The following is a 21,072-nucleotide window of genomic DNA, read 5'->3' as shown; positions in this document are numbered from 1 at the left end:
CACAGTGCGCAGAAATCGCCAACTGTCTGCAGAGTCAATAGCTAAAGACCTCCAAACTTGGTGTGGCCTTCAGATTAGCTCAACAACAGTGCGTAGAAAGCTTCACGGAATTAGTTTCCATGGCTGAGCAGCTGCATCCAAGCCTTACATCACCAAGTGTAATGCAAAGCGTCAGATGCAGTGGTGTAAAGCACGCTGCCACTGGACTCTAGAGCAGTGGAGACGTGTTCTCTGGAGTGACGAATCACGCTTCTCTGTCTGGCATTCCAATAGACATGTCTGGAAGCCAATCCTCTTACTCCCGGCCACCCATACAGAAGAGTGTCTGTGTCCATTCGGCATAAACTGAACAGTCATGGACCTGTCATCCACCCGCGCTGGTTTGCCCAGCAGGTAATCAGGGGCTAGATCCTCTATGGAGCAAAGTAGATTCTGCCCGATGTGAAAGGGGCCCAAGGCTATGACAATAATCTCCATACTGGCACTCTTTATAATAATACGATTGTTTCTCTAAACAGCATTCTTTTGCAGCTGTTAAATAATTAAACTGAAACCATGGAAATGTTACAGCTTTTCACACTTACCTAGATTCTAAAGGAGGAGGTGGGAAATCAGTTTCCACATCATCGTAAACATCACTATCTGCATAAAGGAAAAATAAAGGGAAAAATACATTGAAATAAATGGGACTAATGAGCTTTGTTTTATTCATGGCCATGATTCATTTTTTCTAAGTATAAATTTTGATATATACCAAATCGGCAACTAACGTGGATCTGGTTCATTAAAGCCTAACCCCTGCTAAAACTTTGTGTTTGTTTTGGATGAAGCAGGAAAATATTAGATTACCCTTTTTATTGCTGTAAATAAGAAGCATGCTGAGGGAAATCCATTAGCTAGTACTAAGGCTGCCGCAAGAATGGAGATAAGAGTACAGACTATTTATTTATTTCAGGTACTTATATAAAGCTGTCAATTTTATGCTGTGCTTTAGATATATACAGTTGTGTCCAAAATTATTCAACCCCCACTGAAATTGAGTGTTTTGGCCAGTTTGACATTGCTTTTGATCATTCAGTCATCTTGCTTACATTTACATTAAAGAGGCACTTGTAGGTCAGACAAATATAACATAACAGTTATAATGAAATAACCACAAATGTCTTTTCTGTGCTCACAGCATTATCAGTTTTATTCAACCCCCAAGTGACATTCAATCTTAGTACTTAGTACAGCATCCTTTTACAGTTATAACAGCTTTTAAACGTGAAGCATAGCTTGACACAAGTGTCTTGCAGCGATCTACGGGTATCTTCGCCCATTCTTCATGGGCAAAGGCCTCCAGTTCAGTCACATTCTTAGGCTTGCGCACTGCAACTGCTTTCTTTAAGTCCCACCAGAGGTTCTCAATCGGATTTAAGTCTGGTGACTGCGATGGCCACTCCAAAATGTTCCAGCCTTTCCTCTGCAACCATGCTCTAGTGGACTTGGAGGTATGCTTGGGATCATTGTCCTGTTGAAAGGTCCAACGTCTCCCAAGCCTCAGGTGTGTGACGGACTGCATCACGTTTCCATCCAATATCTCCTGGTACTGAAGAGAATTCATGGTACCTTGCACACGCTGAAGCTTCCCTGTACCTGCAGAAGCAAAACAGCCCCAAAGCATGATTGACCCTCCACCATGCTTCACAGTAGGCAAGGTGTTCTTTTCATCATAGGCCTTGTTCTTCCTCCTCCAAACATAGCGTTGATCCATGGGCCCAAACAGTTCTAATTTTGTTTCATCAGTCCACAGAACACTATCCCACAACTTTTGTGGTTTGTCCACATGGCTTTTGGCATACTGCAGTCGACTCTTCTTATTCTTTGGAGACAGCAAGGGGGTACGCCTGGGAGTTCTGGCACGGAGGCCTTCATTACGCAGTGTGCGTCTTATTGTCTGGGCTGAAACTTCTGTACCCACATCTGACAAATCTTTTCTCAGTTCCTCAGCAGTCACACGGGGACTTCTCTCCACTCTACGCTTCAGGTAGCGCACAGCAGTCGAAGTCAGCATCTTCTTTCTGCCACGACCAGGTAGCGTTTCAACAGTGCCCTTTGCCTTGAATTTGCGAATGATGCTTCCTAAGGTGTCTCTTGGTATGTTTAACATCTTTGCAATCTTCTTATAGCCATTGCCCTTCCTGTGAAGAGAAATCACCTCTTCTCTTGTCTTCCTGGACCATTCTCTTGCCTTCACCATGTTTGTAACCACACCAGTAAATGTCTAGAAGGAGCTGAGTATCACAGTCATTTTAAAGCTGCCTAATTGGTGCTTATTATGCTTGATTGCTGCTCGGTGACATCCACAGGTGTTTTCAATACCTGATGGAAAGCACCTGTATGAACCTCTGTTCTTCAGAGTGGTAGTCTTTAAGGGGTTGAATAATTGTGGCAATGAAGAAACCACATAAGAACCATTTACTACTGTATTACATAAACAATTGATGTCATTTTAGTTGCATTTGGGCAGTTACAACGTCCTTGTAGGATTTGATTCTGAATACAATTCCAAATGTACACTATAGTCCCTAAACCCCTTTACAGCATTGGGGGTTGAATAATTTTGGACACAACTGTATATTGTACATTCACAACAGTCCCTAACCCTCAAGGGGCATACAATCTGAGGTCCCTAACTCACATTCATACATACACATACTAGGGCCAATTTAGACAGGAGCCAATTAACCTACCAGCATGCCTTTGGAGTGAGGAAACCGGAGTACCCAGAGTAAACCCACACAGGCACAGGGAGAACATGCAAACTCCAGGCAGGTGGTGCCATGGTTGGGATTCAAACTGATGACCCTAGTGCTGCTAGGAGGAAGTGCTAACCAGTTAGCCACCTATTATTAGAAGAGCAGCAAGATGAGAAGGCTTCCTGAAGGACACACAAGTCTTGATGAAGGGAAAACATTTTGTGAACCCCCCACAACACATTGGAGTTGATTAACTAAAACTGAAGCATGCAAAATCTGGTGCAGCTCTGCATAGAAACCAATCAGTTTCCAGTTTTTTTTTTGTCAAAGCTTAAAAGAACAAGCTGAAGTTAGAAGCCGATTGGATACCATGTACAGCTGCACCAGAAATTGCACTCTCCAGTTTTATTAAATCAACCCCATTGGCTTTCTTATCTTGTTGATTTTCTAATAATAAATTATTCCAGACTCTATCTCCATTAAAGTGGTGCCCTTACAGCTATCTACAGATTTGTATTGCTGCCTGTGTTCCTATTAGGGAGACTTTGTCATAATTCCTGTCAGGACAGACAGAAATGGAAATCTCTTGAATGGGATAGAAAATCATAAACTTCATACAGTGCACACACCTAGATCATGGGTGGGTGCTCAAGTGACATCAAAAGAAGGTCCATCATGAACATTAACCGTATGAAACATACAAGCACAGTCTATGTAGTTCAAGAAGAGAATGTTTTATTTTTGCAGGAAGAAATATGACATTTAAGTGAGGAAGTGTTAGAACTTATGACAATATTTTTGATGCTGTATGTGCCTTCACACTTCTGTGACAATCATGCCCCCTAGTTCTTGTAGGAGCATTACAAAGACAGGAAGTGAGGGTTACAGACAGAAATAAAATCAAAGGTCGACAAACTGCGGCCCAGGGGCCGGATGCGACCCCTTGCTTGCTTTTATCAGACTTTTAGGGAATTATTCTCCCCACTGTCAGCAACAGTTCCTGCCACATACTCTGAGAATGGGGTACTAGTCCTCTCAATGACACCAATGATGGGGCACTAGTCCTCCCATTGATACTCACGATGGGGCACTATTTATCACATTGTTATCAACAATGGGGCACTATTTCTCTTGATTGATACTTGATTGATCTCATTGATACTAACGATAAGGCATTATTCCAAACATTGAGGCCAACAATGGAGCACTATTCCTCCCATTGATACCAACAATGTGGCACTATTCCTCACATTGAGACCAATGATGGGGCACTATTCCTCCCATTGATGCCAACAATGGGGCACTATTCCTCCCATTTATAGCAACGATGGAACACTATTCCTCACATTGAGACCAATGATGGAGAACTATTCCTCACATTGAGAACAATGATGGGGCACTATTCCTCCCACTGATACCCACGACGGGGCACTATTTTTCGTATTGATACCAATGATCAGGCACTAGTCCTCCCCTTGATGCTAACAATGGGGCACTATTCCTCACATTGAGACCAACGATGGGGCACCATTCCTCACATTGAGAACAATGATGGGGCACTATTCCTCACATTGAGACCAACGATGAGGCACTATTCCTCCCACTGATACCCACAATGGGGCACTATTCCTCACATTGAGACAAACAATGGGGCAATATTCCTCCCATTGATACCAATGATGGGGCACTATTCCTCACATTGAGATCAACGATGGGGCACTATTCCTCCCCTAATAATAATAATGGGGCATTGTTTTTCTCCCACTGATGCCAGGACTTGTTCTTTTCCCACTGCCCCTCCCCCTGAAAGTTTGAAGGACAGTAAATTGTTTAGAAAGTTTGGAGACCCCTGTTTTAAATGTTCCACACTAAAAATGTCCACAACTAAAAAAAACAAAAACAGACAGTTAGGCTATAAAGCTGAGGGTATTCTTTTTTTTTCTTGCTGTAACATATTTGCTCTGTGTAGCCTTCATTTAATCATTATTTTTTGTAAAACATTTTTTTACAATTCTCCACATTGCTGTATCTCTCTGGCACCTGTCCATTGTGCTGGTTACCATTGGTGATTAGAGTTTATTCAATACCAAGAAATATGCTATAACTACATTTGGATTAAAAAAAACAAGCAGTCATTAAATATATTACTGTTTATGAAGGTGCATGACATAACCATGTAGCCAATAAAGTGTTGGGGGCGATGATATGCAGATGCTTATTTTAGTGGTCAACTAGGCAGCGAAGGAAGAATAAGGACAATGGGTCAACAAAATGCACCTTTAAAAACTTGCGAGTAGTAGTGATGGGCCAATTTCAGTTTGCGGTCGAAAATTCCAACATAACAAAAGTTCGACCGCAAACTTCGAACAGAGGGGACAATTCACTGTGGTATCTTACCACATCTCAGTATGCGGTAAGATACCACACTGCTACTAAAAACATTCTTTATTGTTTCAGTTGTCAGCGGGGTTCCCTGCTGACAGCTGCATGTAGAAAGAATTGCCTGCACCACCCAGCAAATAAAAAAAAAAAAAACATGTGGGTCCCCCCCATCCATACCAAGCCCTTCAGGTCTGGTATGGATTTTGAGATGAACCCCCACGCCTCCACCCCCCTATGTGAATGAGTATGGGGTATATGGTATCACTACCCATACACAAAAAAAAGTGTAGTGGAAAAATGACAGGAGACAGTCTCTGACAAGTCCTTTATTAAAAAACAAAAATAAAACAAAAATGTCCCCCGAAGTACAGTTGATATTGAAAATATGACTGATCGTGCCAAAAAATGCTCTTTTACTGAAGGATGATGATCATATGAAGCCATTTATTATCAAATAATTTTTGGCTCCTTTTTAAATCATAATGATAACAGAAATCACCCAAATGGCCATGATCAAAAGTTTACATCCCCTGGAATGTTTGGCCTTGGTACAGACACACAAGGTGACAGACACGGGTTAAAATGCCAATTAGAGGTTAATGTTCCACATCTGTGGCTTTTTAAATAGCAATTAGTGTCAGTGTATAAATAGTCAATGATTTTGTTAGCTCTTACGTGGAAGCACCGACTAGGCTAGATATGGAGCCATGGGGATCAGAAAAGAACTGTCAAAAGTCCTGCATAACAAGGTAATGGAACTTTATAAAGATGGAAAAGTAAATAAAAAGATGTCCAAAGCCTTGAATATGCCAATCAGTACTGTTAAATCACTTATTAAGAAGTGGAAAGTTCGGGGATCTCTTGATACCAAGCCAAGGTCAGGTAGACCAAGAAAGATTGCAGCCATAACTGACAGAAGAATTGTCCGGGATTCAAAGAAAAACCCACAAGCAACCTCAAAAGAAATACAGGCTGCTCTGGATAAAGATGGTGTGGTTGTTTTTAAGGAGTACAATACGGTGATACTTGTACAAAAATGAACTGTTCGAGGTGCCTGAAAGAAGCTTTTACTGCACCAATGCCACAAAAAAGCCTGGTTACAATATGCCTGACAACACCTAGACATGCCTAACCAGGCCTTTTTGTGTCATTGATGCAGTAAAAGTTTCTTTCTAGCACCTCGACCATGCAGCTTATTTTTGTTCAAGTGTCATCATATTGTGCTCCTTCAGAACAACCACACTGTCTTTTTCCAGAGCGGCCTGTATTTTTCTTGTGGTTACCTATGGGTTTCCCTTTGTATCCGAACAATTCTTCTGGCAGTTGTGGCTGCAATCTTTTTTGGTCTACCTGTACTTGGCTTGGTATCAAAAGGTCCCTGAATTTTCTACTTCTTAGTGGAAGTGATGACTGGCATATTCAAGGCTTTGGACATCTTTTTATGTCCTTTTCCAGCTTTATAAAGTTCCATTACCTTGTTACGCAGGACTTTTGACAGTTATTTTCTGATCCTCATGGCTCAGTATCTAGCCTAGTCAGTGCTTCCACGTAAGAGCTAACAAACTCATTGACTATTTATACACTGACACTAATTGTAATTTAAAAAGCCACAGATGCGGACATTAACCTCTAACTGTAATTTTAACCCGTGTGTGTCATCTTGTGTGTCTGTACCAAGGCCAAACATTCCAGGGGAGGGAAACTTTTGATCCAGGCCATTTGGGTGATTTCTGTTATCATTATGATTTAAAAAGGAGCCAAAAAACTATTTGAGTATATTTGCCTTTAGTAAATCAGCCCCGAAAGTGTGACCATGATAATTGTGGCCCATATCTCCTTTGATGAAGCACAGCCAATGATTCAGTAAAACCAGAATGCACAATTTAGTGACAAGCTAAAGAATAGACTTTAACATTGCTTACCAGGAATGGATGAGTGTGACCTGTAAAATATAAAGAAAACAATTTGGATTACTAGTTGTACACATCATTTCAAAATATATTACCTTTAGGCCTCATTCCCACTTGTGCAACTCCTAAGTCATGTGATTTTAATTGCAACTTTGACGCAACTTTGGATTGGTGCGACTTTGGCTTTTACTGTTGCACAACTGTCACATTGATAACATTAAGATGTAACTTTCATGAGACTTTTGAGTGTTTACATTGCAGTCTATGGCACTCACGTCGCATGAAAGTTGCATCAAATTAGTGCAGGGAGCTTTTTACAGTCACTGCGACTTTAAGTTGCACAGATTTGAATGGCTTCACTTGAAATACATGGGCTGTGTTATGTGCCCAAAGTCACATGACAAGTCGCACAAGTATGAATGGAGCCTAATATGTTTTAATTATTTTACTGCTTTCACTGTAGTTTTGTTTATTAAAGTTGATTCACAATACAGTATAATTACATATATTTTTTTCTATATTTGGTACGCTGAGGGCCACTTAGTATTTGATAAAGTTTAAAACTCATACAGTATGCTTGTTATGGGTCTGTGATTCACAAAGTGTTGGGAAACAAGCAACTTTTCTAATGATAAAGATAATGGCAGGCCCATTCCTCTCTTATGGCAGAGCCATTTTAAGACTAAGAGTTTAACATATTTAAAATAAATTTAAAAAAGTAAAAAAAACTCTCTTTTCTATCTTCCTCCTTTGAGCACTACAGGCACACGTAAAAATAGTTTGTAGTGTTGCTGAAATCAGCAGCCTCCAGCCTGAGAAAGGCCAAATATAGTGACATCAGTCAGAATAAGCTGCTTCCAAAATCTACATCAGTCATATTTGCATTTACCACTCTGATTGATATTGATTTTATATAAAAGTTATATAGTTTTTTTATGTTAGAACAATATTAAAAAGAAAGTCACATAAATATTGTAGAATGATAAAAATCAATCATTTTCAAGAGAAGAGGCATGATATCTAATATTATATACAATGGCACACCACAGTTAGTATAATCACAGAAATGTGTTACAGTAAGTGAATATTAGAACAGATAGGAAACAAGTGCTGTTACTGATTATGTCCTATTGATACGATATCAGTAGAAAGTAGCTGGAGGTAAGATGTAAAAACTGAAAGTTGGGATCTGTTTAAAACCTGAAGCAGCCCCCAGTATAAATGCAATAAATACTGCAAGGTGTTTAGCAAACTTCATTGTAGGATCTTACTCGCTTCGGTGCTGAAGAGATCTGAAGTCCAGTAACAAACCTCTATGGTACTTTATTTGGTAAAAGATAAGAGATCTGGGACATCCAAACAAACCCAGCAGAGCGCTAACATGTTTCAGTCAAAGCCCAAAGCTGGCTATAGATGGTTCAAATTCGAACCATGTGTGGGCAGGCTGAATGAACCCAAGTTGATCGTTCATACAACTTGGATACAAAAAGCCTGTCGGATTTTACATGCAATTATTGCTAGCAGCTATTATAGCACCTAGCAGTATTCACTGTGTTCCCCTGGTAAGGATAGCTCCCCCCCCCAGGCCGGGAGAACTCTCTGCAGGAGAGATTTCCCCATCAACACTGACTGTGTTGATGGGGGAATCGAGCAATTTTCTTTCCTGCAACTTAGTCACATACAGTATGCTAAGGCTATGGCTGAAATGCGTTAGAATTCTGCTGAGTTTGTTTGGATGTCCCAGAGCTTTTACCTCTTTTCAGATAAATGACTGTGAAAGACTGTTATCAGACTCCGGCTCTCTCTTCAAGTTTATGCTTTTGGAGTTTATAGCAACCTGAGATGTTGTGGCTGACATCCATGGTCTGTATATTGGCGTAGAGGTGTAGATACCCATGTGATATTTTTATGTCGAAGGTTTTCAAAGGAAAACCAAATGGCAGTTTTTCAAAGATGAAAATGTTGTTTTTTGTGGAAGTTTCATGATAATATATGATGATAAAACTTCATGATAATATTTTATAACCAATATACATAGCCAAATGGGAACACCCAACCATCATTCCTATATTGTATATTGTCGGACATCCCATTCTAGTACCGTACTTTGTGGTTATAACAGCCTTTACTCTTCTGAGAAGGCTTTCAATAACATTTTGGAGTGTGTTGGTGGGAAATTTTGACCATTCAGCCAAAGGAGCATTTGTGAGGTCAGGTACTTATGTTAGATGAGAAGACCTAGTGTATATTCTGTCTTCCAATTAAACCCAAAGGTGTTCATAGGAATGAAGTCAGGGCTCTGTAGAGGCCATTTGAGTTCCTCCACACCAACCTCTTCAATGTCTTTATGGAGCAGGCTTTGTACACATGGGCACAGTCATCCTGGAACAGAAAATGACCTTCCCCACAAGGCTGGGAGCACACAATTGTCTACAATATATTTATTTGCTGTAGTGTTAAAAATAACGTTCAGTGAAAATACCAGGAAGCTGTAAATGAGAAGTAAAATACACAGCTTAATCTCAGTTTTATCTCTCTCTGTACTTGCAGAATGTGGAGCCAGGCTAGTCAGCCAGGGTTGCAAATCACTTACATGTCCCCTTTCACACTATTGACTCAACAGGCAGTAATGCAATGCCAGTATTCAGTGTAGCTGCACACCTTTTCAAAATTGCTATTCAGACAGTGGAACCTAGTAGTACCAACCCTTTTCAGTAGAGTTAACTGAGTATATTTAAAGAAGCCACGTCCCCAGATCTCTAATTTCTACAACAATATTCCCTTAAAATGATGTGTGCATTTTAAATATTTTATGTATGTTATTTATCAGTAAAATCCTCCCTTATGTAGACATTCAAAAGTTCTGAGTGCTGCTGAGTGCCACCATCTTGAGTGGTATGTCAGCTGCCCCAGCAGATTCAGAGCTGTAATCCAAATGACATTCTAGAGTAGCTTTTCTCAAGTCTCGGGGAGCACCTGGTAAGATTAGTCCACCGAGGATCATTGGGAAAGTGCTCTTTACACGACTGCCTTGCAGTCAGGACTGGGACAAGGGGTGAGAAGGAGGGGAAGCCACCATGGGCTCAGTGGTATGGGGGGGAACTTGCCACATGCCCCAGATAAGTGGCTAGAAACCAGTGGGCTGTCACACCATGCTCCAACATGCCCACTCTCCACCTTACCTGCCAACAGCTGGCATGAAAAACATATCGTGCATGGAACTATGCAGGTGCCATCAGGTGCCAGGTGCCATCAGATGGGAGATCAGTTAGCTAAAGCTCAAGGAACCCTTTGCTATCTTTGGGAGGACCCTAGGGTTCCACAGAACCCTGGTTGAAAATAACTGCTCTAGAGTTTACCCTTTGCTACTTCCACAGCTGCTACATAAAAGATTATGTGGGGAAATAGTTGGATAGACTAAGATATTAGACACTCCCAGAAGGGGAAAAGGCTATGACATGCAAGAAGGGAGGGGATTGTGCTATGTAATTGACTCTTCCCGGAGTCGTTCCGAAGCACATTGCAAGTCAATAAAAATCATAATGGAAAGGAAAAACAATGCAAGTAAGCATTTGAAATGATTGATTTGTCAGTGCTTGCTTGACTGTTTTTTTTTCAAGCTGGTGACAGGGTCTCTTTAATAACGGTATTCCTAACTCAGATGTGATCTAAGGATGCTGTGGAACTTCATTTTAAATAGCGATGCAATAGCTAATCTATATGTGAAGGATTTCCCCAAACATTACTTAAAGTGGAGTTCCGGCCCACGCCACTTCCCAAAAAAAATGTATAAGTCAGCAGCTATATATACTGTAGCTGCTGACTTTTAATATTAGGGCACTTATCTGTTCATGCATCCAGCAGTGTCCTCACCCTGAGCCGATTCTTCAATTGGCTGTCGGGTGCTGGTGCTGTCATTTTGGCTAAGGGAAACCAGCAGTGAAGCCTTGTGGCTTCACCTCTGGCTTTCTACTGGGCAAGCGCCTATTTGTGAATAGGCCACAGTCATCTGGGACCTTTGAAGTGTCCCAGAGGGCTGCGGAGGGAGGTCAACTTCCATCTCACTTTGCTGCAGCGAACTGAGCTGGAAGTGGGAGCGGGTACCCTTCAAAACCAAATACCCGCTCTCCCCGTCCCCCAAAAAGGTACCAAATGTGGCAGCAGAGGGGGGGGGGGAGGAGGCAGAAAAGCGGAGGGAGCTTCCACTTTTGGATGGCACTCCGCTTTAAAGTGGTTCTAAAGACAGATGTTTTTTTACCTTAATGCATTCTATGCATTAAGGTAAAAAACCTTCTGGGTGCAGTCCCCCCCCCCTCTAAACTTAGCTGAGCCCCACCTCAAACCAGTGTTGGGGATAAGAGCAGTGTCTCTCCCTGGGTCATGCTCTCTACTCATTGGCTCACACAGCAATGGGAGCTATTGGTTCCTGCTGCTGTCAATAACAAACAGTGAGCCAATGAGGAGACAGCGGAGTGCAGGGCCAAGCCAAACTCTGTGAATGTACGGGAGCTCAGCACAGGAAGGAGCCTGTTCAAGAGGCTTGCTATTGTGGGCACTCAGCAGGGGGGAGAAGCCAGGACCACTGGTAAAAAAACCTTCAGCCTTTAGAACCACTTTAAAGACAATGATTCTGGTTTGGCTTAAAAAGTACGTCTTGTCCTTTCCAGATGTTTACAGATAATGAATCATTGTGGTTTTAGCCTATAGGTGCTACTTTTGAACAGCTAGTTTCCAGAAGCATTTTGTATCAACTAAGGCAGTGGTAAAATGCCACTCCTTTGGAACAAGGTCCCACCTCTGAGGTGCTACTCACTCTACTCTCATCATCCTTGCCAATATTTTGGCTTTGAACATCTGAAAAAAATTAAGAGAAACATATTCCCCTGGGGAGGCATGCACATCACCGCTGGTTTGTAGCCTAACTATACATCTGCTTACTCAACATAAAATCGGCTTTTCCAGGCTTGTTTGCTCTTATTGCAAGATTTAGAAGCTCTAGATTCTTTGCTATATGGCTTGAGAAGTATAATTAATTAGGTGATGGTGAGGTCAAATTAAGTCACTGCTCTAAGCATATATATATATATATATATATATATATTTATTCAAGTCAGACCGGAACTTACAGGTATAAAAAGGAATGCTAGCATGGCGGTAGGACATGCAGTAGTAAGTGGCAAGTGTGTCCTATTACTGATAGGCAGCGCACATGTAGCAGACCAGTCCAGAGACTGTTAATCAAAATGGCAGACAACAGTGTTAGTGCGTGCATGGAACAGCGTGTGGTGATGAAGTTTCTTGTGTACGAAGTCGTAAAATCCATGGATATCTACAGAAGACTTCAAGTAAAGTATGGTGATGAGGAGGTCAACCACGGTAAAATATTTGAAACATTGGTGTAAACATTTCAAAGATTGCTGTATATCCGTCAGTGACAATCTCGGCCGTGGTGGTTCCCAGCCCACAGCAGTCGTTCCTGTAAATATTCAGCACAAGGAATGCCTGGCTGTCCTAGGATGGTTCAGGCATGCTGACAACTCATTCTATGCCAAAGCTTTCCAGGCATTTAACGCTGGGATAAGTGTATACAGCAGGGAAGTATGATGAAAAATAAATGCAGTTTCCACTCCTTGAAATTTGTTCTCTTATTATATAAACTCAAAAGTCCTGGTTTGACTTGATTGCCATATACAGGTGCATCTCAATAAATTAGAATATCACCAAAAAGTTAATTCAAAAAGTGAAACTCATAGTAAATTGATTCATTACACACAGAGTGATATATGTCAAGCATTTCTTTAAAGCTAGTGAAAACCCAAACTTCGGTATCAACAAAAATTAGAATATTGTGAAAAATCAGCTAATTAACTCAAAGTACCTGTAAAGGTTTCCTGAGCCTTTAACCACTTGCCTATTGGACACTTATACCTCCTTCCTGCCCAGGCCAATTTTCAGTTTTCAGTGCTGTCGCACTTTGGATGACAATTGCGTGGTCATGCAACACTGTACCCATATATCATTTTTATCATTTTTTTTCACACAAATAGAGATTTCTTTTGGTGGTATTTAATCGCCACTGGGTGTTTTATTTTTTGCACTATAAAAAGTTTTTCTTTGTTTCTATTATAAAATTTTGCAAACAGGTAATTTTTCTCCTTCAATGATGTGCGTTGATGAGGCTGCACTGATAGGCAGCACTGATGGGCACTGATGAGGTGGCACGGATAGGCAGCACTGATGGGCAATGATAGGAGGCACTGATAGGTGGCATTGATAGGCGGCACTGATGAGCTGGCACTGCTGATACTACACTGATAGGCGACACTGATGGGCACTGATATGTGGCACTGTGACAGCATGAGGAAAGTGCAGCCGATAACCAGCAACTGTATTTACCCGGTGATCTCCTGTGTCATTGGACACAGCTGATCATGTGATAAAATGTGATTGTCCGTTTACCGTATCACGTCCACAGAACACAGTGATCACCAGTGGCGTCCATGGACATCTTCCCAGAACTAGACAACCACACTGTAGCCTTCTTTTGGCTATAGCACAGTAAGGAAGAGGTTAAATGGTCTCTCAGTATAGTTCAGTAGGTTACACAATCATGGGGAATACTGCTGACTTGACAGTTGACAGAAGACAGTCATTGACCCACCTCTACAAGGAGGGTAAGTTAAAAAGGTAATTGCTAAAGAAGCTGGCTGTTCACATAGTGCTGTATCCAAGCATATTAATGGAAAGTTGAGTGGAAGGAAAAAGTGTGGTAGAAACGCACCAGCAACAGGGATAACTGCAGCCTTGAGAGGATTGTGCATCAAAGGCCATTCAAGAATTTTAAGGAGATTCACAAAGAGTGGACTACAGCTGGTGTCAGTGCTAAAACAGCCACCACACACAGATGTATCCAGGACATGGACTACAATTGTCGCATTCCTTGTCTTACCTGGGCTAAGGAGAAAAAGAACTGGACTGTTGCTCAGTGGTCCACAGTCCTCTTTTCGAATGAAGATAACTTTTTGCATTTCATTTGGAAATCAAGGTCCCAGAGTCTGGAGGAAGAGAGGCACAGAATCCAAGTTGTATGAGGTCCAGTGTGAAGTTTCCACAGTTGGTCCACTGTGTTTTTCAAGTCCAAAGTCAGTGCAGCCCTTTACCAGGAAATTCTAGAGCACTTCATGCTTCCCTCTGCTGACCAGCTTTGTGGAGATGCTGATTTCATTTTCCTGCAGGACTTTGCACCTACCCACACTGCCAAAATTACCAATACCTGGTTTAACCTCCCTGGCGGTATTCCTGAGTGTAGCTCGGGGAAGGGCAGGACTGACAACTCATGGGGCCCCCTGGGCAATAGGGGATCATGGGGCCCCTGTGTCCTTGCCCAAACTCAAAAAAGCCTATGAAAAAGGTATCAGGGGCATCTCATGGGGCCCCCTACTGACCCCGGGCCCTCGGGCAGTGCCCGATTTTCCAAATGGTCAGTCCGCCCTTGGCTCGGGGTAACGTTTCAGCACCACAAGCGGTAACCCCGAGCTACACTCGGGAATACCTTGCAGCACTGCTCCGGGATCTCTTCTTCACTTACCTTGTTCTTCGCTCCCGCGATGTCCCCCCTGCAGTGTCCCCGGCAATGTCCTCCGGCCGATGCCGGCATCCGTCTTCTGGGTTCCGTTCCCTGCGACATCAATACGTACGGGGACGGAACAGCGGAAAATTTTAAAATGCGATAAAGTGACATTCACTAAATACACTAAATCACATAGTAAAACATTACTGTATCAAACCATTTCACATACATTTTGTCTAGGGGGCTTTGCCCTGTGCCCTGCCTGCATTTTTACTGTTCTTTCTGCCTGGAAACTGAGAAACGTCCATGGAGTCCAAAAAGTGTCCCTTTAGGTCAAAAGCGGTTTTAGACCAGCTAGAGAACAGCGATAGTAAATCTGAACCACTTGCAGAATTGAGTGATAATGATTCGTGGGCAAATTCGTCATCAGACACTGAAAACGATTTTGCGACTTTGCTCAGTGATGTGCGAACTTGGCGCTATATTTCAAACTTCAGTGTTTTTGGTTTGATTATATTATTGAATTAAATTTATTATTATTATATTATTATTTTTTCTGATTATTTATTAAATTATAATTTATTATTTCGTGTTTCAAATTTTAACATACCCGGGATGTTTACTAGACTCTTGTTCGGACAGATTTCAGTGAGTTATCTCTAAAAATTACAGGCCTACAATAAAAAACAACATATTTCCATGCAAAAAAATGTACCGCATTGAGCACAGAAATACTGACATAATCAGACCGCTAGGGAGGCTACTGATCATGGTATCACTGTGCTTGATTGGCCAGCAAACTCGCCTGACCTAAACCCCATAGAGAATCTGAGGGGTATTGTCAAGAGGAAGCTAAGAGACACCAGACCCAACAATGCAATGAGCTAAAGGCCACTATCAAAGCAACCTGGGCTTCTATAACCCCTCAGCAGTACCACAGGTTGATCAACTCCATGCCATGCTACATTGATGCAGTAATTCATGCAAACAGAGCCCTGACCAAGTATTGAGTGCATACTATACTGTACATGGACATACTTTTCAGTAAGCCAACATTTCTGTATTAAAAATCCTTTTTTTATTGGTCTTCTGTAATATAATAATTTTCTGAGATACTGAATTTGGGGTTTTCACTAGCTGTAAGCCATAAACATCAAAAGTAATGAATCTATATAATATATGAGTTTCACTTTTTGATTTGAACTACTGAAATAAATTAACTTTTTGATGATATTCTAATTTATTTATACCCTTGCCCCACTTTCAAATGTTTTTTTTCATATTGGAATGTAGCTTCCTCCATACTGAAATTTCCTTTCATTGTAACAGCATTGGGTCACTTTGTTAGATTACAGTTTAACAGTGAATCAAACACAGATCAGGTGAATTTGGTTAATCTTTGACAGAGAAGCGAATGATTAATGGCAGATAGGAACCTATTGATTGGGAACAGTAGCACAGTTATGTCAATGAATTAGTACAGCCTGATTGCTGTAAGCAGAGGTGCCGCCATTTTTAAGGCTTTATCGTCTTACAAAGCAAACTCGTTTTCTTCACTGTCTTCAGGCTCTGTTTTCTCGGAGACATGTTTCTGTTTTTGTTGGGTCCCCTTCCGCTTCTTAAACCAGGACCACGCGCCGCTTTTCTCTTCCTCCTGTGGTACAGAGCTTTGCAGTGTGTAGAGTACACCGTTCAGTTCAGACATTCATATTTCAAGGGACATAGCAACATCAGAACACCAACTGACAGAGTCATTTCCTAAAGGCATAGAATCACTTCCTACTTCTCAGATCTCATGGGGATGTGGATGGCCAGGCCTATGGGCTCTGCTTACCTGCCCTAATACAAGGAGTTTCACTTTTCTGGCTGAATTAATCATACAAGAGGTACTCAAAAAAGGTTCTTGAAAAATGTTTTGAAGAATCCTCGTATATTCAAAGTTGAAGTCCAGGCAGATGTAAAAAAAGATCAGTGTAGTTGTGCATTCATTACAAAAATAAATGAGTGTACATCAAGTTTTGACTTGTGTAAGTATTTGAATTAAATTTGGTATCAGCCTTCTGTGATCTTGCTTACAGTAGAACTCAGGCCAAGAGATATGGGGGAAGAGTAGGGGCCAATCAGGTGTGCAGCATACACATGTGCTGATAAGGAACATGCTGAGTGAAGGAAAGAGCAGAGTGAGCAGAAGGTGAAGCTCATTTGGTGTACTGCAGCTCTATTACTGTTTAACCACAGACTGGAGACAGGGGTGATCTAACTGTACTGTGTGGTTGTAAACCCTTACATATACCCTCTGAAGTGACCTAAGTGAGCCTAAGATGATACAGAAAGCTGAAAGAAATCCCTGAACATAAGATGTACTTGTCTATCCACAGCCTTCTCATCTCTATAGCCATTCAAACTACACCGATCAAAGGCTGTTTCTCAGCACCAGCAGGCAGGGAGAGGGAATCTGGCATCTCATATTGCACAGTACAGAGCACAGAGCTCAGTGTAATCTGAGACCTGAGTGGAGAGAATATACATACCCCGTTACACAGTTTTACAAGGAAACATGCACAGCTGAGGCTGTCAGTCACCTTCCTTGTCCTGGAAGGCTGGGGACAGGGCTGTCTCCTAGGTGACCAAGCTGTATTTTTTAAAATGCAGTAGAGAAATGCAGGTCACAAGGCTGGCTGTGCTACCTTATCAAATTGCATAAAGGTCGGGACTAGATGGACTGAAGTACAAATCATTTAGAACAGGGGTGTCAAACTGGCAACCCTCTAACTGTTACCAAACTACAAGTCCCATCATGCCTCTGCCTTTGGGAGTCATGCTTGTAACTGCCCATCTTGCAATGCCTCATGGGACTTGTAGTTTAGCAACAGCTGGAGGGCTGCCAGTTTCACACCTATGATTTAGAAGGTAAAAGAGCTCAAATGAATGATGTATTTAGCATTTGCCTGGAATTTGCCTTTAATGTTACACAGAATACAGCCAGAGAAGTAACAATCCCTTGGCACTTTGAGCAGAGCGGAGGAATACAAGAAATCTTTTGGTTAAAGTCTCCGAGAAATATGAGAAGTCGGTATTTATTAGATAAAGATGAACATGGGACATATTATGGTGAGTTTGTTTTTTTCATAGTACGTCTCACTAGTTGCAACAGCAGCAAATAATAGAAAAAACTATCCTGTGCTGAACTACTGGAATTCACAAAGTGATAGTAGGAAATTTAGTATTTTTTTAATAATATACACATACCTGTCAGGGGGGTCGTCATCAACTCCATCATAAATGTCATCATCACTTGGCGGAGGTGGGAAGACTAGGCAAACAAAATGTCCAGCATTAAATCAGCGCTATTTTCATCAAGCAAACCTGTCTGCTATTAAAAGACGAGGTTCACATCTATGCAGATTGCGGATTGTGCAGTTTCACACTGCGTTTTGTGGTGTATTTTGTGTTTTTGATGGGTTTTTTTGCCAATAGGAAAGTATTGACTTTGATGAGACTTTGGATGGGTGCTACTTTGATGCAACGTTGGAGGATGGGTGCAACTTTGATGCGACTTTAAACTCTCTGGCACTCAAGTAGCATCAAAGTAGTACGGGAACCATTATGTGTCCAAAGTCACATGTTAGGGTTAGGTTTAAGGCAGGCATGTCCAAAGTCCGGCCCGCGGGCCATTTACGGCCCGGGGGTCGGTTTAATACGGCCCTCCAACAGCCCTCCCTGCTCTGTGTAATGTGGCCCTCCCACGGCCCTCCCTTCTATGGCAGACAGTCTTCTGCTTGAGAGCAGAGGGCAGTGCGCATGCCTGACTGCGGCGCGTTCTCCCTGGTCTGTGTAAATGCGGCTGTCGCACGGCCCTCCCTTCTGTGGCAGACAGTCTTCTGCTTGAGAGCAGTGCGCATGCGTGACTGCGCCGCGCTGGGAGCTACAGAGGGCGGTGACGTCAGGGCCGGGCTTCCAGCGTGAAGTGTGTTTCTCTTCCCCTCCCGGCTGCCAAGCAGAGACTTCAGCTCCAGCTACCTTTTTCACCCTTTTTCACCCTTCACATTAGTGCAGGTAAGTTTTTTTTAAATTTATTTTCAATACATTGTGAAAACTCAGCTGTCAGTTGATCTTAATGTTATGAAATGAAAAGTATGTCGTTTGCAATTAACTTGGCATAAAATAATTTATTTGAATTTAATTGTAATGGTTCAAAGAATGTTCGGAAAAATGTTCGGCCCTCCACCATGTTCACTTCATCCAATCTGGCCCTCTTTGAAAAAAGTTTGGACACCCCTGGTTTAAGGGCTAGGTTTAGGTTTAACCCTAACCCTAACATTTAACCCTAACCCTAACATTTAACCCTAACCCTAACATTTAACCCTAACATGTTACTTTAGACACAAAAAGTTTCCTGCACTACTTTGATGTGACTTTGATGCTACTTGAGTGCTAGAGAATGTAAAGTTGCATCAAAGTTGCACCCATCCAAAGTCGCATCAAAGTTGCACCCAAACAGAGTCTCATCCAAATCCCTGGCACTTTCCAAAAAACATGCCGGCTCAAAACACACAGATGTGAACTAGATCAATAGGAAATCACGTTAAATGGACTGTAGTGCATTTCTGCGAACTGGAAAATGCACTGAAAACCGCATAAGTGTGCACCAAGGGTAAATGTACAGTAAAATCCTTGCATTGAAGTAGACACTACAAGATGTTATTCCTTTTATTATCCAGAAAATCTTTATCTGTGACTCTCTGAAATAGGTTTTTAGATCTATTTGCAGCCTCTGACTGTCAATCTGGCTAATCTCTGCGGGTCTTCCCAGGCTACCTACCAAAGTTTTCATAGGGAAATAGCTGTCATAGGATTTTAGGGTGATCCGGCCATCCATGCCTTGCCACTACGTTTGGTCTTCCAAAGCTCGTATACTGTATAAACTCAAGTACAAAAATGTAATATATTGCAGATTTCCAGCTCTTAGATGTAATGGCTGCATTGGTTTTCTTCCTCCTTTATTTTCACCTGGTGATCCCTACAGTAACACACATACTTTCTTAGGGGGTCTCCACTCTGGATGGAGGAGCTTCGGAGACACTTTTGGACAGCAGCATTATCAGCCTAGGGAGAGGGTAGTTTTACATGCACTACAGAATTTGGACGGACTTGACTAACAAATTAATGCTGAACTACAGCTAAAACTTTTTAAGCAGTTACAGCGACAGCTTATTTTTTTCTTTTGGAATAAAAGGTTGACCATTGTAAGCACCCCTGCGAGTGTTAAATGACTAGGCCCAACCCTCTAACTGCCACTTTTTCTGGATGGCTTGGTCTGGTAAAGAAAATTGGAAAACAACAGACTTACTGGCCAGATCACCAAGTGATAACACAGTCATCACATTAAGGGTTTAGTAAGCTGCAATATAATCAATATAATTGATTTTTGAATTTTGGGTTTAATACTGCTGGCTGACACTTAGGGTGCTTCTAGAATGTAATTTGACCCATACAAGGAAAATCTGAAGAAGGAGATTATCAGTGGTGGCCCTAATATGTCTGTCATGACATGTTTCATTAAAATAATTAGAATAAAGGTGACCACACCACATGAAATCATGAATGGAAGAGATGTTAAATGTATTGTGATTTAGTGCTTGTACAGATAGAGAAAAGTATCCAGTAGTGTTACCCACTACAAACACCATGGCAGGAGAAGCATATACTGTACTGTACCTTTATGTCTTGGAATGACTCCGCTCAGTGTATTGCAAAGCCAGTCCCACCAGATGCAGACATGAATACTGAGCTCCATGTTTGGAGGCCATTTGGTAGGTGTCAAAACCCCCCTGTGCCCCTTTCCTGCACCCATATAGATGCACCCTAATATTGGAACTGTATGCTGTGTAGCTGTAATAGTCTGTCAGTTTGCATTCTACCATTTATGTTATAGTTGTATACCTGAAGTTGTGTAATAAGCGGTATGATCGATTAGCCTTTTCATACAACCATATGATACTTACACGAGTTCCCGCCAGAGCTGTGAATTAAGAAAGAAAATAATGTTAAGCTGTATTACTATTCTTAAGCATACACCATATTCAAACATTAGCCACATTCAGTGCTATGAGTGTGCTGGATGGATTTGTAGACTTGTACATAATATGCAGACACTTACACTATATTGCCAAAAGTATTGGTCGGCCTGCCTTTACACGCACATGAACTTTATTGGCATCCCAGTCTTAGTCCGTAGGGTTCAATATTGAGTTGGCCCACCCTTTGCAGCTATAACAGCTTCAACTCTTCTGGGAAGGCTGTCCACAAGATTTAGGAGGGTGTCTATGGGATTGTTTGACCATTCTTCCAGAAGCAGATTTGTGAGGTCAGGCGCTGATGTTGGATGAGAAGGCCTGGCTCACAGTCTCCGCTCTAATTCATCCCAAAGGTATTCTATGGGGTTGAGGTCAGGACTCCTTGCAAGCCA

At 41.8% G+C, this 21,072-nt stretch overlaps 1 protein-coding gene across 2 annotated transcripts in view; it reads right to left on the bottom strand.

Moving 5' to 3' along the window:
- FYB1 (FYN binding protein 1) overlaps positions 1 to 21,072 on the bottom strand; it is a 128,645-nt gene that overhangs the window by 26,634 nt on the left and 80,939 nt on the right. Inside the window, exons 9-13 of one of the 2 annotated variants that reach the window (XM_089687823.1) lie at positions 20,609 to 20,625; positions 17,853 to 17,916; positions 16,139 to 16,270; positions 7,046 to 7,065; positions 585 to 642 (exon numbers count right to left, since the gene is read on the bottom strand). In XM_089687823.1, coding sequence (XP_089543949.1) covers positions 585 to 642; positions 7,046 to 7,065; positions 16,139 to 16,270; positions 17,853 to 17,916; positions 20,609 to 20,625 — 291 coding nt within the window. The remainder of the gene's footprint in view (positions 1 to 584; positions 643 to 7,045; positions 7,066 to 16,138; positions 16,271 to 17,852; positions 17,917 to 20,608; positions 20,626 to 21,072) is intronic. The other variant, XM_089687824.1, reaches the window with a different exon arrangement.

The sequence above is a fragment of the Staurois parvus genome, unplaced genomic scaffold (assembly GCF_062004578.1).
Source record: "Staurois parvus isolate SC_StPar_1 unplaced genomic scaffold, SC_StPar_1.0 ptg000438l, whole genome shotgun sequence".
NCBI classification, from domain to species: domain Eukaryota; kingdom Metazoa; phylum Chordata; class Amphibia; order Anura; family Ranidae; genus Staurois; species Staurois parvus.
This window is presented reverse-complemented; position numbering and strand designations above follow the sequence as displayed.